The sequence below is a fragment of the Salvelinus fontinalis genome, chromosome 2 (genome assembly GCF_029448725.1).
Source record: "Salvelinus fontinalis isolate EN_2023a chromosome 2, ASM2944872v1, whole genome shotgun sequence".
Taxonomy (NCBI): domain Eukaryota; kingdom Metazoa; phylum Chordata; class Actinopteri; order Salmoniformes; family Salmonidae; genus Salvelinus; species Salvelinus fontinalis.
The window spans coordinates 75,901,011-75,921,517 of NC_074666.1; the positions used below are offsets into that span (position 1 = coordinate 75,901,011).

General features: G+C 43.9%; 2 protein-coding genes across 3 annotated transcripts; one reads left to right on the forward strand and one right to left on the reverse strand.

Annotated features, from left to right (window-relative positions):
* Positions 1-7,368: 7,368 nt before the first annotated feature.
* LOC129826263 (thioredoxin, mitochondrial-like) lies at positions 7,369-13,981 on the reverse strand. 2 transcript variants are annotated; one of them, XM_055886801.1, is made up of 4 exons: positions 13,845-13,981; positions 12,999-13,261; positions 8,518-8,641; positions 7,369-8,269 (listed from the first exon to the last, which is right to left on the reverse strand). In XM_055886801.1, exons 2-4 carry the CDS (start codon positions 13,259-13,261, stop codon positions 8,153-8,155), a joined length of 504 nt encoding a protein of 167 aa, XP_055742776.1. In that variant the 5' UTR covers positions 13,845-13,981; the 3' UTR covers positions 7,369-8,152. The 2 variants fall into 2 exon arrangements, with proteins under 2 accessions (XP_055742776.1, XP_055742785.1); XM_055886810.1 differs by lacking the exon at positions 13,845-13,981 and adding an exon at positions 13,653-13,828.
* An 11-nt stretch (positions 13,982-13,992) lies between these two features.
* On the forward strand, positions 13,993-18,246 carry LOC129826255 (uncharacterized). The gene is made up of 2 exons (XM_055886787.1): positions 13,993-14,949; positions 15,578-18,246. Exon 2 carries the CDS (start codon positions 15,794-15,796, stop codon positions 16,868-16,870), a length of 1,077 nt encoding a protein of 358 aa, XP_055742762.1. The 5' UTR covers positions 13,993-14,949; positions 15,578-15,793; the 3' UTR covers positions 16,871-18,246.
* The last annotated feature ends 2,261 nt before the right edge of the window (positions 18,247-20,507 follow it).

Genomic DNA, 20,507 nt, shown 5'->3' on the forward strand with positions numbered 1-20,507 from the left:
AGTGCATGTGATAGATGGGAGCAATAAAACAAATATTTAGTTGCAATCTTCACTTTGCTCCTCTTTCCCATTTAGAGGTGTGAAAAATGTGTTTTATTGCTTACTTAATTGAGAATCTATAGCAGTTGAAATCTGGCCATGGAATCAAGGATAAAAAAATAAGTATTTTCAATGTCTGTAAATTACATATTAAATTAAATTATATATTTTCACATTTTGGAAAACATGTACTGGAAATGTCACGTTTTCTACTTTCATTCAACACCTAAGATGCACTTGATTTCAACGTCCAGAAAATGTTTTTATTTTTGACATCTGGAATATACGTCTTCTAACCTTCCATTCAGCACCTGAAATGCATGTGATGTCAACGTCTGGGATTACTTATTTCATTGTAATTTTGCTTACTGAGAGTAGTCTAGATATAGTAGCTGAGATTGCTAAAACTATGGCTGTAGTGAGAAGGGCAAGCTTAGCCCCCACTGGAAGCCAAGAGATGTACTATGTACAGCAGGCTGAAAAAGTGGAGAGAACCAGATTCACTCCCAAGTAGAGCACTGCTGTGTGTGTGTATGTATGTGTGTGTGTGTGTGTGTATGTGTGTGTGTATGTATGTGTGTGTGGGTGTGTGTACCAAGGCTGCACATCCAGATCTCTGGACAAGTTTGCCTGGAAAGGAACCTTAAAATAACAATACTGGAAAACACAAGACAACAATTTCAAATTCATGGTTAAGGGATGGGGGAAGGGCTGGAATTGGGGGTAGAGTAGCAGAAGTGAAGAATGAGACGATGAAAGGATGAAAAAGAAATAGGGGATGATATGAGCTGATGGATGCTAAGAGGGTAGAGAGTGTAAGTACATAGAGAGTGGTTCAGTATCACGTCTACCTAGTCATTCCATTGTGTTCCCCTGAGATCTGGAGAAGGTGAGACAGTCTGACGGAACAAAGGCATTAGACCAGTATACAGGCCACTAACAGCAGGGAGACAATACCCTTTGCAAAGGAAAAAGGAAATGTGGCAAAGGAACTACATTGAAGAAATGCCCAGGTGAAAATTTGTATGGTGGAACAAGGAGAAAAGGGATAGAATAAAGATGAAAGGGGAAGAAGGAGGTCATTTAATACTTTGCACTCCTGACCTCACTCGTTCTCATCTTCACTCACTCCTAGGGGTGACGCCAGCTCTGTATGCGTTCCAAAGGACCTGAATGTGAAACAGATGATGTTGTGACCTCATTGGATAAACAAGGGTTAACACAACCAACATTGGCAAAAACATCCTCGACAGGTGACATCAACATATTGACATACACAGCCTATATCTCATGTGCACTTAACAGAGGCAGTCTGGGTAAACAGCTTTATCATAACCATTGGATGACATAACGATTATTAGGGAAAGGAGATTTTCCAGACCACACAATATGATTAGCAAAAACTCAGGAGCCTAGATATAGCCAAGAACTAAGTAAAAGTATGAGCCAATAAAGGTAGAATGTCTGTTAACAAGCAAAGAAATATGTCCAATGTTCAACATTATACTGTTCAATGTGTCAGCAGGTGTGGAATATGTCTGTGTTCAGTGGAAAATAATGAAGAAGGAAAATATATTTGAAAATATATACAGTATATTTAAAATAACATAAACTCATCAAAAAAGAAACATCCCTTTTCAGGACCCTGTCTTTCAAAGATAATTTGTAAAAATCCAAATAACTTCACAGATCTTTATTGTAAAGGGTTGTAAACACTGTTTCCCATGCTTGTTCAATGAACCATAAACAATTAATGAACATGCACCTGTGGAACGGTCGTTAAGACACTAACAGTTTACAGACGTTAGGAAATTAAGGTCACAGTTATGAAAACTTAGGACACTAAAGAGGCCATTCTACTGACTCTGAAAAACACCAAAAGAAAGATGCCCAGGGTCCCTGCTCATCTGTGTGAACGTGCCTTAGGCATGCTGCAAGGAGGCGTGAGGACTGCAGATATGGCCAAGCCAATAAATTGCAATGTCCGTACTGTGAGATGCCTAAGACAGCGCGACAGGGAAACAGGATGGACAGCTGATCGTCCTCGCAGTGGCAGACCACGTGTAACAACACCTGCACAGGATCGGTACATCCGAACATCACACCTGCGGGACAGGTACATGATGGAAATAACAACTGCCCGAGTTACACCAGGAACGCACAATCCCTCCATCAGTGCTCAGACCGTCCGCAATAGGCTGAGAGAGGCTGGACTGAGGGCTTGTAGGCCTGTTGTAAGGCAGGTCCTCACCAGACATCACCGGCAACAACGTCGCTGGACCAGACAGGACTGGCAAAAAGTGCTCTTCACTGATGAGTCACGGTTTTGTCTGACCAGGGGTGATGGTCGGATTTGCGTTTATCGTCGAAGGAATGAGCGTTACACCGAGGCCTATACTTTGGAGCGGGATCAATTTGGAGGTGGAGGGTCCGTCATGGTCGGGGCGGTGTGTCACAGCATCATCGGACTGAGCTTGTTGTCATTACAGCCAATCTCAACGCTGTGCATTACAGGGAAGACATCGTCCTTCCTCTTGTGGTACCCTTCCTGCAGGCTCATCCTGACATGACACTCCAGCATGACAATGCCACCAGCCATACTGCTCGTTCTGTGCGTGATTTCCTGCAAGGAATGTCAGTGTTCTGCCATGGCCAGCAAAGAGCCTGGATCTCAATCGTATTGAGCACGTTTGGGACCTGTTGGATCGGAGGGTGAGGGCTAGGGCCATTCCCCCCAGAAATGTCAGAGAACTTGCGGGTGCCTTGGTGGAAGAGTGGGGTAACATTTCACAGCAAGAACTGGCAAACCTGCTGTAGTCCATGAGGAGGAGATGCACTGCAGTACTTAATGCAGCTGGTGGCCACACCAGATACTGACTGTTACTTTTGCTTTTGACCCCCCCTTTGTTCAGGGACACATGATTCCATTTCTGTTAGTCACACGTCTGTGGAACTTGTTCATTTTATGTCTCAGTTGTTGAATCTTGTTATGTTCATTCAAATATTTACACGTTAAGTTTGCTGAAAATAAACGCAGTTGACAGTGAGAGGACGTTTCTTTTTTTGCTGAGTTTATATAGGGGATTGGAAAAGATGCAGACAATTACATTGATAGAAGCCCAAATTTATCTGCAATATTAAAGCTGATCTACCCCCTAATGACATTTTTTTAAAGCAGAAAAACATGATTCATGTTTGACTTGTTCAACGTTATACTGTTCTGTGTGGAATGTGTCTGTGTTTGTTCCTGCATATTTTCCTGCATCACATATAGCCCACGACAACCCTGACGAACATGCCATGTAGTTGGAAAAATCAATACATCGCTCAGTCAGGGCTGGTTGGGAAATACAAGGAATTTAGCCCGGGGGTCAAGGGTCCCCTCTGAGCAGTACCAGATGCTGAGGGAGCAGAAAGGAAGGGATTTGGGAAAGATATGTGCAGCCGCCCATCCAGACCTAATCTGAGTTCTACATCATACTCTGCTCAATCATAGTCACAACAGGAGTGACAGGACACAACAAACTGATTTGGGCCCGGACGGCAGCAACGAGGTATTAAAACAGAAGAAAAACAGCCTATAACTAAGAGTAGATAACCAAATATGGAGACACACTCCTGACCTCACTCCGTCCCTCTTCCCTTGCTATGACAGCCTCTCTCTCTTTCACCTGCAGTTGTAATAGCAACTGGGTGTGTCTGTAATTCTGGGTGTGTAAAGTCACATCATCTGCTCTGAAAGAAAGGGACCCATTGACTCGCACTATGTGAACAGGCTGGTATGAGTTCATTGAGCTCTTTTACACACCAATAGCTTCTGTGAATTCATGTGTGTGTATTCATATGTGAGAGTAATGTGTATGGGCCAGCCTGCATGTGTGTCAGATTTGTAAGTGATTGGATTGCTGTATCCTGTTCATTCCAGATAAAAACCATATCTAAAGATGGTGTGACACATATTAAGCATACAACACATTTGAATATGAGCCTAACGGCTATCTGTAGAAACACATTGTCAGCATCCAGCACCTTGCTGTTGTTTTACACCATTCACCAATAATGTCAAACCCCCTGTCAAGACTATTTACGCAACTCACTTAAATTTAGCCAGCTTGTCTTGACATGACAGAGTATGGCTGTGTGAAAGTATTTTTGTGTGTCCTTAAATGGCATAGAGCATCCCTGAGGGGCAATGTCCAAACACAACCGCAAAGTAATTAAAAGCAGCTCCAGTATGCCAAATATGCTGTCATGAAATTATAGTAGTAGAACACATGGCAATTTATTCCTTCTTTTGTCCTTTCAGCATCCCTCGCGTCTTCCCTCCCCCAGTAATCAGTACACAGGAAAGGGTGATAAGACAGACCCATGTTGACTCACAAAATTCTGGAATGTAGGGAAAGGGGGGGGGGGCTCCTTTTCTTTCATATTCTCTTTCCCACTCAGCAGTAATCAACTCTCATAGCTAAAATATAATTTCAGATCATGTATACTGTATATATAAAAAGTATACATTGCTCATTGAGGCAGTGGTTAGAGCGTTGGGCCAGTAACCGAAAAGTTGCTAAATCGAATCCCCGAGCAGACAAGGTAAAAATCTGTCGTTCTGCCCCTGAATAAGGCAGTTAACCCACTGTTACTAGGCCCTCATTGTAAATAAGAATTTGTTCTTAACTGACTTGCCTAGTTAAATATAAAATAAATGTACATGACGAAGAAAAGGTGGGAGCAATAAATAGAAACGATGTCTGCTTTGGGTATGGTAAATTTACATTTGTCTGGAACAGAATGGACATTCAACAAGCTGGAGGGTGATATGTGCTTGAAATATAAATAGAGCTAAGTATTTACTATAAACACAGAATACTCTTGGGCTGTGCCAGGTATGGCTGTTGTTACAGCATCACACACATTCCAAAGGCATTTTGACTATGTGGCACAGGCAGGGCCCGTCAAATTATCACACAACAAACATTACAAGTTTTTAGAGTATGAGAAAAGCAGAGAGAGATGGCAGAGGAATTCTGCAACTCTCCCTTCTCAGCCCGTTTGTTTAACAGTCACTGGCTTCCCCAGTCTTTTTGCCTTATATGGTAACAGAGTGGTTGAGAGAGAGAGAGAGAGACAGCGGGAGCGAGGATGGAGGTGTGGTCTATTGTTTTTTGCGGAAGAGGTGTAGGGTTACACTACTCATGAACCTTTCCAGCATTCCGTCATCTCTTCACCTCATTCCTATGACTAATGTCACGTTCATAAACAAGTGGGAGGTGGGAATTTACCAGTTGTGAAGTCGTAAATACAAGTTGGATGCATTCATGTGCTTTGAACTTGTTGAGAAACGCTGATTGGCTAATGACCAACAAGCTGCATAAACCAAAAATTAAAAGTACAGCTATAATGCTTGTAAAGAAATTGTGTTCAAAAACCCTATTAATAGATTGCTTTTTATAAATAATGTTTTCTTATTGCATTTATCTGCTGAAAATGCTGTTAACGAGGTAATTTCTTTAGTAGTTGATGTCAGAGGTCAGCATGTGGGAAAAGTGGGAGCTCAGGATGATAGACACGTTTCCCACTAGTGATTACCAGTTGAAGGGGCGTTAAAGTGGATTTTTCCCAGACATATGTGGTAAATTCTCATTTCCCACTTGGTTACAAACACAGCATAAGTCAGACAAAGAGTAGTTAAAGGCCCAATGCAGCCGTTTTATATCAATAGCAAATAATTTCAGGGTAACAATTAAGTAACTTACTGTAATAGATGTTCATTAGAACTCTCTTTGGAACTCTTTGTTATTAGTCTATTAACTAATTTACTGCATAACCATGTCAGAAACTCCCACCTATTGCAAACCTGCTGATTAGAAGGACCTGTGTAGATTGTATTTTCAACCAGCCACTATCAGGAAATAATGTTGACTGCACTGGTCCTTTAAAGAAGGGGAATCAACAAGTATGCCTGCATAAGTCTATACCTATCATCAGCACTGTGGTCAAGACACTGAACACAGAGAAAGAAAGGGAGGGGGAAAAGAGAGAACATGAAGGGAGAGGGAGGACTGGTTCAAAATAGATCATTAACAAAGGGACTGCTGAACTGCTATTCCAGCCATTTCAACTATGTGATAGAGTCCAAACAGAAATGTCTTTCATTGAGTACAACAGCAGTCTGGATTATAGATCGAGACCATTAGCTACTCCAAACGTACCTGCTTACTCACACCTGTTTATGTAATACCTATGGAATTCCTCTTAGAAAATCCCTGGATGTTTATATCCTTTATAACTGGCTACTGAACAGCTCAACACAGTCCATTTCTTGGTGGCCGTTATTTGTGTAACAATGATCTAATCCAAGGTTATTTAAACTACAGACGGAACCTGTAAAATGTACTCTGTTTAAGGGTAGCAAATAAGTAGCTTCGAAGCCTGTGCCATGACGATGTCAGCGGTGATTCTGTAATAACACGCTATGATTGTGAGGCACGTAGTGTGGGAATGACCCTGTGTGTTGTCATGTGAGACGGAATGACACCTGGAGATGGGGAGTCAGAGCCAGGTGCCTACCTAGACAGCTTGGTGGTGGGGGTAGAGAGAGGGGTAATTTAGAGGAGTTAAGTGGAGGCTGGGGTACGCTTCAGCCTTCCACACCATTACACTGATGAGAGGGGGGTGAAACAAGTAAAGAGAGAGAGAGAGAAACAGAGCGAAACAGAGACGGACTGATTAAATAGAAACTGAAAATACAGGAGGATGGAGAGAGACATGAAATGGAAAAGAGGAGAAACTGAATGGGGGATAAATAGGCCGTCATTGTACATAAGAATTTGTTCACAACTGACTTGCCTAGTTAAATAAAAATAAATAATTAAATGAGAAGTTAAAGAATGTGGCAAGGTAGCTTAATAGACAGAAGACTATTCCAGCTCATTAGGGCCATACAGAAGTTTGTCAGTAATGGTAAGAACATCACACCCATTCTACTAGAAAGAAATGTCAATTAATCTGCGTGACAGAAAACATCCCTGCCTCCCAGGCAAACAAAGATCACACCATCATCCTTAGTCAACATTCCATCACCACTCCCCTAACTAGACTGCCCACATAGTTAACAAGGGAATCACATGGCTGAAATATTACCACAACTGATTAGATGTAAACTTCATAGTTGGCATACCCCCAAAAATTAAATTACAAAGAATATTATTTTACAGCTAAAGAAGTCATATATAGGTCTAAAGTCCTCCAATATTACTATGAAACCACTTCCTCATGATTTAGTCCTTTACCGCATGTAATAGTAGACCACAAACCAATTCACACTCCAAATATAGAACACCTTTAATATCTTTTATTTATTCTCTTGGTCATATTACATAGTTTATTGAAATAAAATATAAATCAAACCCATATAACCATATTTGTGTTTCCCGATTATCTCACATTTCTCAGTCAAAACCAAGAGACAGACTGAGAAACTCATACACATCCATTCAGACACATTCCACTCACATTAGGCATAATGGTGTAAAATGACGGTGCAGCCTACAATGCTTGGGGAAGGCCACACTCGAGTGGACTAAGCAGGAACTGCAAGGAGAGCGACATCACAGCTCATTCACCAATATCACATTTCCTGTGAACGTCCCTCCCCACTTAATACTAAACGACTTGTACAATGCAGTAAAGCACAGCAGTGTAGTTGCCCACCCTAAACAATCTATTGTAGTAAACTGGTACACACTGGCTCAGGCTGCTCTACTAGTTTCCACAGGGTGGGGCCATTATATTACAGGTTGATGGAGGGAGGAAACCGCTGCAAGATGGGAGCATTATATGAGTAAAGAGGGGAATTGAAGTTCACACCAGCACACACCCATCACTAGACAATAGACAGACAGAATAATACAAAGCAGAGAGGTTAGGGATGGGTGTGAGCGTGTGCCTGTTTGTCAGTTGGGGTTGTGGTCAGGTGGGGTTGTGGTCAGGTGGTGGGTGGGTTGTTAGTTGTTTTAAACAGGTTCAACATGGCCATGAAGCACTGAGGACCAGTCTAGGCTCAGACAACAATGGGGTCATAAGGGGTTGGATCACAGGGATGTGATTGACATGTTCATTGTCCAACAAGCTTGCTGACAAACGAGTCCAGCGCCTCATCATCTTTGATTCCCACAAACTGGTCGATGACATCACCTCCTCGCATGGCGATTACCGTGGGGACTGCCGATACCTGTAGAGAGAAGTAGAGGCCAGTAGCCACAATGACATCAGTCAAAGGCACTTTTCCCTTCCTTCCTTCCTTCTAGTAATCCCTGATCTGATATGACTGGGTTGCTGTAAGCTATGTAGTGGAAGCCATGCTTTCACAAATCCAACCATTTTAGATCAGGAGTTACTTCAAGGAAGGGAGGAATGAAGGTCACATTTTCTAACTAACATTTGCAATATAAATCAATAATGTCAACAGCTTCCACTTACCCCATATTCAATGGCCAAGTCTGTGTGATCGTCTATGTCGACCTTTGCCATGGCAACTTTGCCTTTCTGTTTGGCGATGGCTTTCTCTAATCTTGGCCCCAGTATCTTGCAGGGACCACACCACCTTCATAGAACAAACATGGGATTTCTGGTTAGAACTAATAATACTGAATGGATCTGTGAAATTTCAATCAAAAGTCTCCACAAAATATATACACTGCTCAAAAAAATAAAGGGAACACTTAAACAACACCAAGTAACTCCAAGTCAATCACACTTCTGTGAAATTAAACTGTCCACTTAGGAAGCAACACTGATTGACAATACATTTCACATGCTGTTGTGCAAATGGAATAGACAAAAGGTGGAAATTATAGGCAATTAGCAAGACACCCCCAATAAAGGAGTGGTTCTGCAGGTGGTGACCACAGACCACTTCTCAGTTCCTATGCTTCCTGGCTGATGTTTTGGTCACTTTTGAATGTTGGCGGTGCTTTCACTCTAGTGGTAGCATGAGACGGAGTCTACAACCCACACAAGTGGCTCAGGTAGTGCAGCTCATCCAGGATGGCACATCAATGCGAGCTGTGGCAAGGTTTGCTGTGTCTGTCAGCGTAGTGTCCAGAGCATGGAGGCGCTACCAGGAGACAGGCCAGTACATCAGGAGACGTGGAGGAGGCCGTAGCAGGGCAACAACCCAGCAGCAGGACCGCTACCTCTGCCTTTGTGCAAGGAGGATTAGGAGGAGCACAGCCAGAGCCCTGCAAAATGACCTCCAGCAGGTCACAAATGTGCATGTGTCTGGTCAAACGGTGAGAAACAGACTCCATGAGGGTGGTATGAGGGCCCGACGTCCACAGGTGGGGGTTGTGCTTACAGCCCAACACCGCGCAGGACTTAAGCATTTGCCAGGGAACACCAAGATTGACAAATTCGCCACTGGCGCCCTGTGCTCTTCACAGGTGAAAGCAGGTTCACACTGAGCACGTGACAGACGTGACAGAGTCTGGAGACGCCGTGGAGAACGTTCTGCTGCCTGCAACATCCTCCAGCATGGCCGGTTTGGCGGTGGGTCAGTCATGGTGTGGGGTGGCATTTCTTTGGGGGGCTGCACAGCCCTCCATGTGCTCGCCAGAGGTAGCCTGACTGCCATTAGGTACCGAGATGAGATCCTCAGACCCCTTGTGAGACCATATGCTGCTGCGGTTGGCCCCGGGTTCTTTCTAATGCAAGACAATGCTAGACCTCATGTGGCTGGAGTGTGTCAGCAGTTCCTGCAAGAGGAAGGCATTGATGCTATGGACTGGCCCGCCCGTTCCCCAGACCTGAATCCAATTGAGCACATCTGGGACAACATGTCTCGCTCCATCCACCAACGCCACGTTGCACCACAGACTGTCCAGGAGTTGGCGGATGCTTTAGTCCAGGTCTGGGAGGAGATCCCTCAGGAGACCATCCGCCACCTCATCAGGAGCATGCCCAGGCGTTGTAGGGAAGTCATACAGGCACGTGGAGGCCACACACACTACTGAGCCTCATTTTGACTTGTTTTAAGGACATTACATCAAAGTTGGATCAGCCTGTAGTGTGGTTTTCCACTTTAATTTTGAGTGTGACTCCAAATCCAGACTTCCATGGGTTGATAAATTTGATTTCCATTGATAATTTTTGTGTGATTTTGTAGTCAGCACATTCAACTATGTAAAGAAAAAAGTATTTAATAAGAATGTTTCATTCATTCAGATCTAGGATGTGTTATTTTAGTGTTCCCTTTATTTTTTTGAGCAGTATATATATGTATGTATGTATGTATGTATGTATGTATGTATGTATGTATGTATATATATATATATATATATATATATATATATACACACACATATCTGTGAGTACAGAATAAAACCTGACAATAACATTAAATTGTTTCCTAGCAAGACAATGTCAACAAGTTGGCAAAAAACATAAGCCAGGGCAACACTGACCACCATGCATATCAAGGTCATGTGTATCATGTTTACTGTATATACAGTGCCTTGCAAAAGTATTCACCCCCCTTGGCATTTTTCCTATTTTGTTGCATTACAACCTGTAATTTAAATAGATTTTTATTTGGATTTCATGTAATGGACATACACAAAATAGTCCAAATTGGTGAAGTGAAAAGAAAAAAATCACTTGCTTAAAAAAAAATCAAAAAAATCAATAAAAATGAAAAGTGGTGCGTTCATATGAATTCACCCCCTTTTCTATGAAGGCACTAAATAAGATTTGGTGCAACAAATTACCTTCAGAAGTCACATAATTAGTTAAATGAAGTCCACCTGTGTGCAATCTAAGTGTCACATGATCTCACCTGTTCTGAAAGGCCCCAGAGTCTGCAAGACCACTAAGCAAGGGGCACAATGAAGACCAAGGAGCTCTCCAAACAAGTCAGGGACAAAGTTGTGGAGAAGTACAGATCAGGGTTGGGTTATAAAAACAATATCAGAAACTTTGAACATCCCACAACGCACAATGAAATACATTATAAAAAAATGGAAAGAATATGGCACTACAACAAACCTGCCAAGAGAGGGCCGCCCACAAACTTACAGACCATTATGTATGTACATATTCATTCCTTTACACTTGTGTGTATAAGGTAATTGTTGTGAAATTATTAGATTACTCGTTGAATATTACTGCATTGTCGGAACTAGAAGCACAAGCATTTCGCTACACTTGCATTAACATTTGCTAACCATGTGTATGTGACAAATAACATTTGATTTGACCAGGCAAGGGCATTAATCAGAGAGGCAACAAAGAGACTAAAGATAAGCCTGAAGGAGCTGCAAAGCGCCACAGTGGAGATTGGAGTATCTGTCCATAGGACCACTTTAAGCCGTACACTCCACAGAGCTGGGCTTTACGGGAGAGTGGCCAGAAAACAGCCATTGCTTAAAGAACAAAAAATAAGCAAACACGTTTGGTGTTTGCCAAAAGGCATGTGGGAGACTCCCCAAACATATGGAAGAAAGTACTCTGGTTAGATGAGACTAAAATTGAGCTTTTTGGCCATCAAGGAAAACGCTATGTCTGGCACAAACCCAACACCTCATCACCCCGAAGACACCATCCCCACAGTGAAGCGTGGTGGCAGCACCATGCTGTAGGGATGTTTGTCCATCGGCAGGGACTGGGAAACTGGTCAGAATTGAAGGAATGATGGATGGCGCTAAATACAGGGAAATTCCTGCGGGAAACCTGTTTCAGTCTTCCAGAGATTTGAGACTGGGATGGAGATTCACCTTCCAGCAGGACAATGACCCTAAGCATACTGTTAAAGCATCACTTGAGTGGTTTAAGGGAAAACATTTAAATGTCTTGAAATGGCCTAGTCAAAGCCCAGACCTCAATACAATTGAGAATCTGTGGTATGACTTAAAGATAGCTGTACACCAGCGGAACCCATCCAACTTGAAGGAGCCGGAGCAGTTTTGCCTTGAAGAATGGGCAAAAATCCCAGTGGCTAGATGTGCCAAGCTAATAGAGACATACCCAAAGAGACTTGCAGCTGGAATTGCCACAAAAGGTGGCTCTACAAAGTATTGACTTTAGGTGGTTGAATAGTTATGCACGCTCAAGTGGTGTTTTTTTGTCTTATTTCTTGCTTGTTTAACAAAAAATATTTTGCATCTTCAAAGTGATAGGCATGTGTAAATCAAATGATAAACCCATTTTTTTTTTATATATTCCAGGTTGTAAGGCAAAATAGGAAAAATGCTAAGGGGGGTGAATACTTTCGCAAGCGACTGTGTGTGTGCGCATGCATGTATGTTATTTCAGGCTGTGTGTGTAATTTTCTAGAGCAGGGGTGTCAAACTCATTCCATGGAGGGCCTAGTGTCTGCTGGGGTTTGGTTTTTCCTTTCAATTAAGACAACTAGGTGTGGGGAGTTCCTTACTAAACAGTGACCTTCATTCATCAAGCCCAAGAGAGAAGCGAAAACCCACAGGCACTTTGCCCTACGTGGAATGAGTTTGACACGTTGTAGAAGAGCATGAACCCAATGTGCCTGTTCTGACATTGTCCCTTGTTGTGTAACCTCAAATGATCTACCTCCAATGGAAACACCATCAGATGTCAAGCCATGCAGCCAGACACATACAGTATGGGTAAGGTGTTGATATCACACATGATATGGACTCAGTCACAACTTTCACTGTTATGCTTTAGTCTTACAATAGGATAGCTGTTGAGCATGTTATGCCAACTCAATATAATTGATAAATACATTCACCTGTTGGGTGCATTGTTGGAAAAGCTATGGTCAGGTTTACAAGCATGGTTGTAAACCTGACCATGATACCTGCTATAAAAAAATGTTTCTTGCTGTCATCTCAGTAGTCTAATTTTGTAGTTTGTAAATGCTGTAAGTGGAGCCTAATATCCCCTCTGGGGGTCCATGAAGCATATTAATGAATCTATTAGCTACTCACTGGGCATGGAAGTCAATAAGCACAGGCAGGTCACTGTTGATGACTCTCTCTGTGAAGTCCTCATGGTCCTGCACATTGAAGGAGACCTCTCTGCGGGAAGTGTGGGGCAGGGAGCGGGGCAGAGTGCGTTTGGGGGAAATGAAGGATAGAGGGGTAGTGGAGGAACGCAGGGAGGTAGAGAAGGAGGAGGTGGAGGCCGGGAGACAGCGAAGGTCTTTTACTGAGTGGGTCCAAATTCTACAGACTAGCAGCCGGTGAGCCATCTGAAAGGAGACATATAGGGGGAAGAGAACAGAAGACTGATCAATAAATGTAATGTCATCATAATACAAAACTGGTCCACTACTCAGGCAGAGCTACTATGGTTGGACAGTGACATCAGGCGGAGGACACCTATACAAGACATGAATGTTTACCACCATACAGTAACATGTAGGTGTGTGAGAGATGGCTGGCTTAGTGGCTATGCATAACAAACAGCAGGGAACTAGATTCAAACAGATTCCTAGCTAGCTAACGTTAGCTAACTTCACTGACAACTGCTGATGGAGGGATAAACCACCACAAAGAGTTTTTAGAGTTATTTTTCTAGTGGTTTGACCATCCAATAGAACGGCGTCGTGTTTCGCAACCACTGTGTGCGTATTTACGAACTGGGCTTAGCTTTTTCTTCGAATAACCTCCGTGTGACTTTGCCTGCGTCTTCCTTCTCTCTTTCCATGCGCCTGTGTCCTCCCATTATAAAACGCCCACATCCACAAACCGGAGAAAACCGACTGCCATTACGTGCCAATGTCACCCAGAATATCATTGTAGTGACACAGACAAATAACACAAAACACTTACCGTTCTGTACACTATGGTCCTGTATGAAGTACTTCCGTTTACAGTTCAGTTTTTTTTTTAAACGCTAAGATTATTTGTGGGTCTCATGTTTAAGTTTGGGCGAGTAGCGCCGCCACGAGTTAAAATTCAGAACTACAGTGCGCCAGTGCACTTGAAGGGTTATGAAAGGTTCTCTAGCAAAACAATGGGAAGACCTTGAGATAGAGGTGAGGTGGATTTGCAAATCGTGGATACCCCACCACACGGAATCTGACACAGAAGGAGATATTATTGTCTACCTTTGTCAATTAATCATACATCGCAAACTATTGCGGATACCCATACAAAATTACCCTAAGGAGCTGCTTCCAATCTTTAAGATTTAACAGATGGAATGGCGATACCTAGTCAGTTGCACAACTGAATGCATTCAAACGAAATGTGTCTTCCGCATTTAACGCCTCTGAATCACAGAGGTACTGGGGGATGCCTTAATCGACGTCTACGTCATCGGTGCCCGGGGAGCAGTTGTTGGAGGTTAACTGCCTTTCTCAAGGACAGAACGGTATATTTTTTCCACCTTCATGGCTCAGGGATTAAAACCAACGACCTTTCGGTTACTGCCCCAGCGCTCTAAACCGCTATAGGCTATCTGCCTACAAAGTTCACTGCATTGAGCTCAGGCACCTATAAATTCACCTAAGCGAAATTATCAATATGGGTACCATGCTGGCCCTTTCTCTTCAGAGAGCTATTCATTCATAATTGATGGGGAGACTAAAATGAAAGTGAGAAGTGAGGCTGTCTCGACCACCTTTCATGTCAGATGGCCACCAGATGAAAGGTAGAGAGATGTGGGTGTGTGAGGTGCAGGAGACTGAGACTAGATAAGGAGAGTGGAGAGAGTAGAGTAGACAGCCGACAGACAGACAGACAGACAGACAGACAGACAGACAGACAGACAGACAATGGATTCAGAAATGGGGGCAAGGCATTGCTGCTGCTGCTGCTGCTGATGTGGACAGGAGGACCAGACTACTGCATTAACAATGAATGGATATTCAATCAAAGACAGTTCATTCCTGAAGTTGAGAACTGAGAAGGCAGAGAGAATACACCTGACCATGTGAGTGGCTTTCACATATTCTTTGTAGACCTGTAGTACTTCTTACCATGAATTAGCTTTTGTACACATACTCATTGCATTGCACTCAATGTTTTCTCTTTGACTGTCCTTTCCTCTCTGTGTTTATTATTCTGTCTTTTCACAGCAGTGGAGGCTGGTGGGAGGAGCTATCGGAGGACAGGCTCATTGTAATGGCTGGAATGGAATTTATAGAACGGAGTCATACCTGTGGTTTCCATATGTTTGATGTGTTTGATACCATCCCATTTATTCCATTCCAGCCATTACAACGAGCCTGTCCTCCTATAGCTGCTCCCACCAGCCTCCCCTGTTTCACCACTGCTGTATTATGCCACAGTGATTTCTTGGGTATGGACTGTTTTCTCTGGATGTAGTGCAATAGCTTTGATGACTTAACTCTGAATAACTCTGTGTCAGTGGAGGCTGTTGAGGGGAGGACGGCTCATAATAATGGCTGGAACGGAGCAAATGGAAACCATGTGTTTGATACCATTCCACTAATTCCCCTCCAACCATTACCATGAGCCCGTCCTCCCCAATTAAGGTGCCACCAACCTCCTGTGCTCTGTGTTAATTCTGTAAATTTGTATCCACTGTCTACTTATAGGGTGCCTCGTTGAACAAGATGTTTATGACCTATCCGGACATTGGTGAAGTGACTTCAGGATTTAAAAAAAAACTAAGTACATTTAGGAAAAGCCTAACAAGAGGTCTTCCCTGAGCATATCAACCAGAGGTGGTCATCTTACCAAGTGAAATGTTTTACCCCATCCAATACCATTAAACACAGACTCCCATCTACCTCTACCTGTAACAAGGGAAAATGTCCCAGCCTTCCCGACACTGGCAGTTTGAACGTGGGGACAGATCTGATGACTTCTGCAGGCACCTTCAAGAGGGGGAGGAGGAGAGAGGAGCAGATGTAATGCTCCAGAGGACGGGTGAAGAGATTAGACCCTCTATCACCCTCTGCCCCCCACCCTTGTTCCGGAGCATCGGACCGTCGGGGCTGTCGGCCAGCCTACCACCCCACCGACGTCTCCGCTCCATATTCCGCAGATCCAGAGCGGTGCTGCCTGCGAATACACACGCCGGCGAGGTTTCAGGAACACACACCCTCCAAGATTTACTGTCAGGCACCCACATCAACACACTCCCACATCAACTGACTCACAATGACGTAGTGTCAGAGAAGGACGTTCACATAAACACAGACTCAGAGACACAAACACAGCCCAAGAGACTCATGAGTGCACATGGGCTCACTGTATTAGAACCACCAACAGGACCTCTCACAGATACACTCTCATTCATAATCAGTGCTGAAAGCAGACAGCAGGGCAGACAGCCTTTTTCTCAGCTTTCCCCACCCCTAAGGACCCATATCAAAGGCAGGGCAAGATGGGGCAGAGCAGTGTCTCCTCTTAAAATGCGAGATGATCTTGGGACTGGAGAGGGAGGAGTGAAAGAGAAGCAGAAGGTGAAGAGGAGGAGGAGGAGGCTTGACTGTAAAGGAGAGGACCAAGCCAATGACAGATATGTCCCGTCCTTCACCCCAGAGACAGAGGGAGATGGTGGACTGTGCCAGTGGTTACAGAGTCTGGGGATTAGAGATAGAGAGGAGGAGGCCACTTCCCCCAACAGAAGTAAACAGCAGCAGAGTGGGTTCAGAGAGAGGATGGCTGGACACAGAGAGGGGTATTCACATCCAGCAGCCAACCACAGGAGAGACAGACGCCCCCACTTCCTCCCGCCTATCTGTCAGTCTGGTTCCCTCCTGCATGTACCCATGCTGCTTCCCGAAAACTCCCCGCCACCTTCGCCATGCACCTCCCCACACGCCCCCTTCCATCCCTTGCCTGTACCCCTCCTCCACTCTCTCCCGTTCAGGAGGAAGTGATATTGTCCAGCAAAGGAAAGGGGTCTCTCAACTCAAGAGGCCCATTTGTGTTTATGCTGTATGCAGTTTTCTGTCTTGTTACTTCGGCATATTCTGACTGATACTTAGCTTATGTAAGGTTATATAATGTATTTGCATATAGCTCATTACGCCCATACATCCTTAACAAGTCTTATCCAGGTATAATGTATGTTGCTCTTGCCTATTATACTGTACGTCCTTTACAAATAATCACATGAATAGTTTCTAAGGATATGCTGTCCTGTCACATTTCAATTGCATTAAATGTAGCATGTATAGTTTGAAAGATCCAGGACATTGTTGTTTCTCAGGATTAACATCAACAAGTGAACCAACCTCAGTGTTTCAGTAATGGTGTGCCCTGCCTTGTCCGTCTATAGACCGTGTCCAGATATCCCCCGCAGAGGGCCCCCTCCCCTGATCAGAGAGGAGGCCCATGTTATTTTTGAGGTGTCGGTTGGGGCCTGAACAGTGCTGTGCTCTGTGTGCAACCTGTGGTGGGAGCTGCGTGTCAGGGCCAGAACACCGGCGTCTCAGTCCTCCTTACTGCCCGCCTCGCACAGCCTGCCGTTTATGTTTTTACCCTCAAACGCAGCCCTAAATGTTTGTGAGTCAGGCTCTTTTTTTTTTTTTAAGTCCACCCGCCCCTTTCCCATTAGCCGCCAAACAAACATTGCACAGGAAATTGCAGGGATATCTGCGATTTTTGAGGGGTCCCAGCAGAGGGGCGAGGTCGAGAACAAGGGTGCTTTCTGTGACATCTTAGAGGTGAGGTGAGGCGGGGGGGTGGGCAGAGTCAGTGAGCTTCATTACAACTGATCAACAGGCACAGGTGACCCAGTTTCCGATGCCCTTTGACCTTGTTACGTTCCTTGTGCCCACAGTGCGTGCCACCCCTGACCTCACATCACCAAGCTGACCCGAGCGCTAGGCTAATGGTAACCATTGACATAGCTGTTATAAGGCCCTGTGTCACATGTAGCAGCAATCTCTTTTTTGGACTGCTAACTGGTCTAGCTTGTTCCCTCTCATTCCTTCTCCCTCCTTGTCCATTCACTCCACAGAACAGACAGGACAGTGGGCCCAGTACAACCATTGGTGAGGCTGAGATTTTATGTCACCCCCAAACAAAGGAATAATGAATGAGAAAGTGTATACTCTTTGTTCACAGGGTGCTATCTGGGTTTTATCCAAGCCTCGTCCTCGCCAAACGCCAATGTCCTTACTCATAATGGCCTGGTGACACATATAGTAAATGGCACAGGAAAATAGCTGTTAGGTTAAATTGTTCCCAACAGGGCAAGTACAGTAAATGGCGTTGTACTTATTTAAATTAAAGTGAAACAGAAACCAAAGTCCAAGTCCGCTTTTTCTCAGTCTCTTCATTTTCACTGTTTTTGCTCTGTCATCTGTGCTGTATACAGACTCCGAGCCTTTCTCTCTCTGTCCAGACGCAAGCTCTCTAATTTAGACCTCTGTCTGCTCTTTATTGTCAATTAGGAGATTGGTTGATTTCAAATGCATAGCTATTTGAAAAGGCTTTGTTTGATTGAAATGAATGACTACTTGGTCTATGTTTTGTGTGAAGAGTGAAAGTGTACACAGACTGTTGATATATAGGAAAGCATATTTACACGTACAGTATAATGCTAATGCACGCATGTGTTTAAGAGTGAGTGTGAATATGTGCATGCACACATACTGTAGTGTAGTAAAGTGTACCTGCATAAGGATGTAAATGCATGGAGGGAGCTAAACCTGATCGTGTGTAGCAGTACAGGCATGCACACGTGTGTAGGGGCACAAGGGACATATGTGTGTGTATGTTTCTGCCCTCTCCGTCTCCTCTGTGCTGCTCTACTTTTCTACCAGTGTGGAAGTCAACAGAAGAGTTCCTGTTCTAGGTTTAAAAATAACTGTGGGACTTAAATTCCTCTCTTTCCTCTTTCTCCCTCCCTCTCCCATAACCTCTCTCTCTTCACTTGTTTTGGAACAGGCTGTGTTCTTTCTCTCGCTCCCAGTCACCCTGCCCCTTCCCATGTGCCAGCATTGAGACACACACCCAATGCTGATGTGATTTGGACAATCACAGGCCATATACATACAGTTGTAGTGCACAAAAATGTGTGTGTTTGTGTGTAACAGAATGCACCTCAACAGGTGTGGCAAGCAAGAGCTCCCTCCTGACTTTACCAAACACTCCACACCTGTCCCCCTTCTCTTCTAATCCTCCCCCTTCGCCTCGCATGTGTAAACCAGTGGAGGCTGCTGAGGGGAGGACGGCTCATAATAATGTCTGGAATGGAGCAAATGGAATGGCATATGGTTATGTGTTTGATACCATTTCACCAATTCCTCCAACAATTACCACAAGCCGGTCCTCCCCAATTGTTTTAATTTTTTGTATATATTTAACTAGGCAAGTCTTAAGAACAAATTCTTATTTACAATGAAGGCCTTGCAAAAGGCCTCTTACGGGGTGGTGGCTGGGATTAAAAATACAAATATAAAATTAAAATATAGGACAAAACACACATCACAACAAGATAGACAACACAACACTACATAGAGAGACCTAAGACAACAACATAGCAAGGCAGTGACACATGACAACACAGCATGGTAGCAGCACAAGACAACAATATGGTCAATTAAGGTACCATCAACCTCTTGTGGTCTAAACACACTATCTATCCCGCTTACACACCCCATGCCTTCCCTCCAGCTGACCATCTCTGTTTTACCTTTCTCATGGAACCAACTTGTTCTGTTGTTTTGGAATAAAAGTTGGTAATGGAGGAATTAGGTCTAAACTGCCAGTCATGAAATGGCAGACCTCGTCTTTCTTTTCAGTGATCTCACAGAACTATCCCCCCTTCTTTACTCTCTCTCTCTGTTCTCAGTCTCTCCATGTTTCTCCCTCTCTTTTTCTATTTCCACCACAGAAGGTTTGTGGCACCTTAATTGGGGAGGATGAGTTGAATGGTATCAAATACTTTAAACACGTGGTTTGATGCAGTCACCTCTCTGATTCAGAGGGGTTGGGTTAAATGCGGAAGACACATTTCAGTTGAATACATTCAGTTGGACAACTGACTAGGTAACCCCCTTTCCATTCCATTCGCTCTGTTCCAGCCATTATTATAAGCCGTCCTTCCCTCAACAGCCTCCACAGACTTGTTTATGAAAGTATAAATGTTTGATCTCTTCCTCAGCTGCCACCCCCCACCTTTTTTCCACTCCCCCTTTACCTTCCCGCTTACCGCCGTGAATTCCATTTGATCATAAACAGGGAGGGATTTCCACTGAAGTAGTTAAAGATCTGAAAACAAACCAGTGTCACTTTAGCTATTACCAGTTGACGTTTGCTGTCAACATAGAATGCAAAGGTCAGGAGAAAGGTAATTGAATACTTGCAATGTCTATGCGTGAATATCTATCTCATTAGAGAGAGAGAGAGAGAGAGAGATAGAAGTGTGTGTGTGTGTGTGTGTGTGTGTGTGTGTGTGAATTTGAGTGTCTGTGCATGTGTGTTTTCTGTTGGTGTTATATTGGAAAGTGTATGTATGCGTTGGGTGGGACCAGTTCAGACTACAGTGGAAAGGACAAGTCCTTT